Here is a 4989-nt window from a genome sequence, read left to right on the forward strand (position 1 = left end):
TCGAAACTAGACTATATTAAATTAAGAACACATACACTGACCAATCCCAACAATCCTTATACCGAAAACCATAATTAGTCATTAGAGTCATTAAAGTCATTAGAATCAGTAGAGTAGAGAAAAGAGCCAATAGGAGGCCAAGGTCATAATTTCAGAAGGGATGGATTCGGATAAATTCCGTATTGTAGTTTTAGCATTTATTTTCATTCTATTTGCAACATCTATCATATGCATACTGTTATTAGCCTATAGACAACGGGTGAAAGCAGAACTTTATTATCTAACTTAGAACAACCAATCAGAATCATGCGGCTGAAGGAATACTTAGGGTGCCGTCCCATGGCGCGTATCGAGATACGCGCGTATCGGGCGTATCGACTCTGCGACCAATCACAGACGATCCGCCGTTTTTGATACGCTTAACAATCTTTTGAACATTGTTTAAGCGGATCGCACACTCACATAGTTCCATCGTAACGTACGTGTGGGTCGAGCCCTCCTTCTTGGGTTCAGGTGCCATATTGAGTGTAGAAAGTGCACTAGTGGCACTAGAGCAGTAGAGAAAAGAGAAGAAACGGAGTATTTACATACGAGGTGCGTGCAATTAGGAATTATTGCGATCTAATACACAACAGAATACTCAGGAGAATTTGGACAGTTTCCCGCAAAGCTGATCGTACGTATTCGATCGTACATATGCGTAGTCACGATGTTCCAATGAAATCCTGAGTGACACTGTTTTGTGTTTAGGTTAACCCGAATCGAAGGCCGACACAAGCAGGATTGTCAGATTCTCGAGGAAGGGCCGCGTGTTCATCGGACTGAGACACTATACGACCAACGCTATCCGGTCCGACGCATCTATGCCCGTAGTACATGCGGTTAAGGCGAATAGACGCTCGGAATTGAAGATTTTACTTTCGCTGGCCGCCCCCGCTTGCTCTCTTTGTGATATTTCTCATAGGCGGTGTGTGAGCAACTTTGGCAGAGTTTGTCTAATGTCGACGGCGGGGCACAGAATCACGCAGTCCCTTAGGAAACAGGCGTACGCCGCTATCCTTCAACAGGAAACGGCAATGTTTGACAGAGAAAGTACGGGAGAACTAGTCGGGAGATTGAGCGGTACGTTTCACGCTTTTAATCAGATATAACGCATCATTAAGGCATCGAAATCTATCATTTTGATTTCATTATCCTTTTTTTCCAGAAGATACACAACTTATTAGCTCCGCTGTCACGTCCAATGTATCAGATGATTTGCGCTCTGCTATTATGGCCATTACAAGAATGTCCATGATGTTTTATGTCGCCGTCGCTAGCATAATATCGATTAATGAAAGTAATTTGGTTCATAAAGGTGTGAGTGAGATTGATTTCTTTCTCGGCGCTGTAAATGAACGCTCGTCCGCACTTTCTCTGTATATTTCGTGTTGTGATACTATTCGCTGTAAAACGTATTCTCAATCAGTGATATATATTGTAATGATTACTTGTAATAAAAATAAATCTGATTAACTGAGTTATTGTCACTGATTCACTCTTCGCAAATTTATTACTGCTATCTTATTTGTTACTATCTACATATTTGTTATTCTAGACTATACTGGCTTCTTTGTTAATTAAACGCCATATCAGGTAAGCATTAATTATAACACAATTTTGAATAAATATATTTAATACAACTCAATTTGTGCGCAGGCATAGAAAATAAAAGAAAATAATGACATTAAAAGTAATGTGATGCTAATATAAAAATCTAGAACAAAGTAGAAAATGAATTACAGTAGAAGATAAAAATATATTTTGAAATAACGTTGTTGAAAAAAAGGCTAACATAATACTAAGATAATATATTATTATAAATTTAATTAATAATTAATTGCGAAAACAAGTTTTAGACACGAGAGTATAAATGATTATACTCCTCGAATGGGGGGAAGAGGGCAAAGCTCAAAGATCACCGGCGTATTTGACTCGGAGTAGGGATCTTGATCTCGACACTGCCGTACACCGATGTCACGCAAAAGTCACAAAAATTCTTCGACGAACGCAAGAGAGGTGATCCTCTTCGAGGAGAAAACGAGGGCGATCTGGATCTGAAACGTAAATCGACATGGTGACACTGTTCTCGGAGTAACGTAGGTGATTTGGATCTAGATTAAGCGGTGGCGAATACCTTGGCGATGACCTTGGCGATCTTTATCTCGACACTGCCGTACACCGATGTCACGCAAAAGTCACAAAAATTCTTCGGCGAACGCAAGCGAAATGATCCTCTTCGAGGAGAAAACGAGGGCGATCTGGATCTGAAATGTAAATCGACGTGGTGACACTGTTCTCGGGGTAATCTAGGTGATTTGGATCTAGATTAAGCGGTGGCGAATACCTTGGCGATCTCGATCTCAACATAGATTTTTTGCCGTACAACTGGCTTCACTTTGGAGGTTATGACGTTTGCCCTTTTAGGTGCATGCGTCACAAGCGTGTTTGTGTGCGTGTGTTCAGTACGCGTCGCCAAACGGTCCTACTGTCCCATGGAGCGGATAAAGCGGAAGCGTAACCAGCGGATCGTCAATCACGGATCCGTTTCAACGGAATCTTTGAAAGGGCTCTATCGGAAAGATTCTGTGATTGGCGATCCGCTGGTCCGCTTACGCTTAATCTGCTGAAATCCGCTCCATGGGACATTTAGGAGCAAATTTCGGCGTACCAAAATCGGCGGATCGTCTGTGATTGGCCGCAGACTTCGATACGCCCGATACGCGCGTATCGCAATACGCGCCATGGGACGGCACCCTTAGTCGTAACGTTAATAATCTTTATTCCCTTAATAATATCCTTCCCAGACGTACAGACAGTTACATTGATGTACACGCTTTACACATTGTATATTTTATTGCTAAGTATCGATATCGATCCGAGAGTGATCGTCGACGAATGATGAGCCGCAAATATAGAATTCACCAGAATGGACCAATAGGGTTCGAGATAGACGGTTTCACGTTCGTTACATTAACATTAGACGGTTTGACAGCGAAACGGTCATGTCGACCGGAAACGACCAATGGGCAGCGACCCAGTCGATTTTATTAAGATTAGCGTTAATTTCGATTGATTTGACAGTAGCAAACATTCTCGACGCAGTAACAGCCAATAGGAAACGATTCCTGGCACATTGATTTTATTCTGCAAGTTTTCAGAGTAGTTTACGATTTTGCGAGGCCCAGAGCCAATGAGAGCGCGAGGCGCAACCTTTTTACGTGATCGCGGAAAACCGACCAATGAGAAGCCAGAATGGCTTAGAGAAGCGAGATAGTGTCGGGACGCGTGATTTTGCTTATTATTATTTCATATTTCCCTGTCGAGAGAATGAATTTTTATTATATTTTTATGCATGTCATGTATTACTTATCCTTACCGACGTTGTCATTACTGGTAAGCCAATAACGTCCGTTGATTGGGTGAGACGATCCTATGAGACGCGGGTACCTGAAAAGAAAGGGGAATTAATAGATTTGATTCCGGTAGAAAGATTACTTACCTGCGATGTTCAGGAACGTCAAATTGACCATTCGAGGTCACTCGGAACCGTTCCGAGTGACTAGCCGCAAAGGTGCACTTTGTGCCCGTTGCGACGGCTGGCATTGGTTGCCGCATCGCCGAGGTCGAAGCGAGAGCCCTTGTCCGCCGTCCAATCCGAACACAGTTTCTCTGATCCGAAAGAGCTGGGCCAATCACATCGGCTCAGCTATCAAGGGCAATGTGCCGTGAATAGTAGGATCGTGTCGTTCGTTTCCGAGCGACGCGATTGGCTGAGAGAGACGGGCGCGCAATGCCGAGTCTGATCCCGCCGAAATAGGGAGCGGCGCGCCTGCGTCAGCAACCAAAGTGGGGGAACGAGAACCGTTTCTCCCGGACAGTCTTTGCGAGAATCTCGAGGCGTTAACACGTTTTACGGTAGCGCGATAAAACTCGAGTCCGTGATACTTATCCCGTTATCGCCTACGATAAGCGCGAGTATTTACGAACAGCATTACGCAGGACAGTCTACGGATCGATCTCGAGGCGTTAACACGTTTTACGGTAGCGCGATAAAACTCGAGTCCGTGATTCTTATCCCGTTTTTGCCTACGATAAGTGCGTACATTAACAACCAGCGTTACGCAGGACAGTTTTCGGGAATAATTCGAGGCGTGATTACGTTTATCGAGCACGCGACAACACTCGATACCGATTACTGATTCCATTCGGGAAGGCTTGCATCGCGACGGCCTAACAACAACGCGACATTACATCATTAGCGTACGAGCACGTTCTTGATTGCGAAACGACGATTAGTCGTAATTATAAGCTCTGAATCGTGGACATTCGAATGAGAAGGACCTCGTGGCGAGTGATTGCGCGAGCGAGTGATACCGCGACGACTGAGAAACTGTAAACTGTGGAATATTAAATTGTTATTTGTTTATAATAAACAAAAGAGTGATTATTTGTGACCCCAGTGCGAATCCTAAATCCATTTCTGTGAATTACGCAACGCAGTACCAGGGCGTGGCCGACGGCCTTGAACACGTCCGCGGCGTAGAAGACGGCAGCCATTAAGCTGAGAGGAAGGACGGGGCACCGCATACGACACAGGTTTCTGTATTTGAGCCTGAAAATACAGTGGCGACCGTAATTACAGCCCAAGTAGTAAGTGGCTAGTATTTAGATATTTCATTGTTCATCGGTGATCCGGTTACAACCTAACCATAGATCCACATTGTGATCCCTGACTCCCCCCGGGTCAGACCATTCTTCTCTAGTTGGTATTCGTATTTTAAAATGTTTTACCAACTGGTATTTTTTAGGAACTCTATCTTGTTTTAAAGTGAAAGGGTGTTTCTGGAACAGGTCGAGCCTTGTGTGTCCCGTTCCTGTATTTCTCCATTCTCCCTGACATCTTAGTCTATAAGCTGTGTTCCTCGCTGCGTTTACTACGGCCAGGTC

At 44.0% G+C, this 4989-nt stretch overlaps 1 protein-coding gene across 2 annotated transcripts; it reads left to right on the forward strand.

Annotated features, from left to right (window-relative positions):
• Nucleotides 1-326: 326 nt before the first annotated feature.
• On the forward strand, nt 327-1533 carry LOC112467075 (ATP-binding cassette sub-family B member 10, mitochondrial-like). Of its 2 annotated transcripts, XM_025035542.1 has the most exons (3): nt 327-676; nt 751-1122; nt 1211-1533. In XM_025035542.1, exons 2-3 carry the CDS (start codon nt 864-866, stop codon nt 1513-1515), a joined length of 564 nt encoding a protein of 187 aa, XP_024891310.1. In that variant the 5' UTR covers nt 327-676; nt 751-863; the 3' UTR covers nt 1516-1533. The 2 variants fall into 2 exon arrangements, with proteins under 2 accessions (XP_024891310.1, XP_024891309.1); XM_025035541.1 differs by lacking the exon at nt 327-676 and having other exon boundaries at nt 933-1122; nt 1208-1533.
• Nucleotides 1534-4989: the final 3456 nt, after the last annotated feature.

Source organism: Temnothorax curvispinosus, unplaced genomic scaffold (assembly GCF_003070985.1).
Source record: "Temnothorax curvispinosus isolate PA1 unplaced genomic scaffold, ASM307098v1 QBEX01016835.1, whole genome shotgun sequence".
NCBI lineage: Eukaryota > Metazoa > Arthropoda > Insecta > Hymenoptera > Formicidae > Temnothorax > Temnothorax curvispinosus.

What these genes read in the sequence shown, in the direction of transcription:
- LOC112467075 (XM_025035542.1), top strand. Translation starts at nt 864, where the DNA reads ATGCCCGTAGTACATGCGGTTAAGGCGAATAGACGCTCGGAATTGAAG. An exon ending in ACTAGTCGGGAGATTGAGCG is followed by an intron (nt 1,123 to 1,210) that starts GTACGTTTCACG and finishes TTTTTCCAGAAG; the next exon opens with ATACACAACTTATTAGCTCC.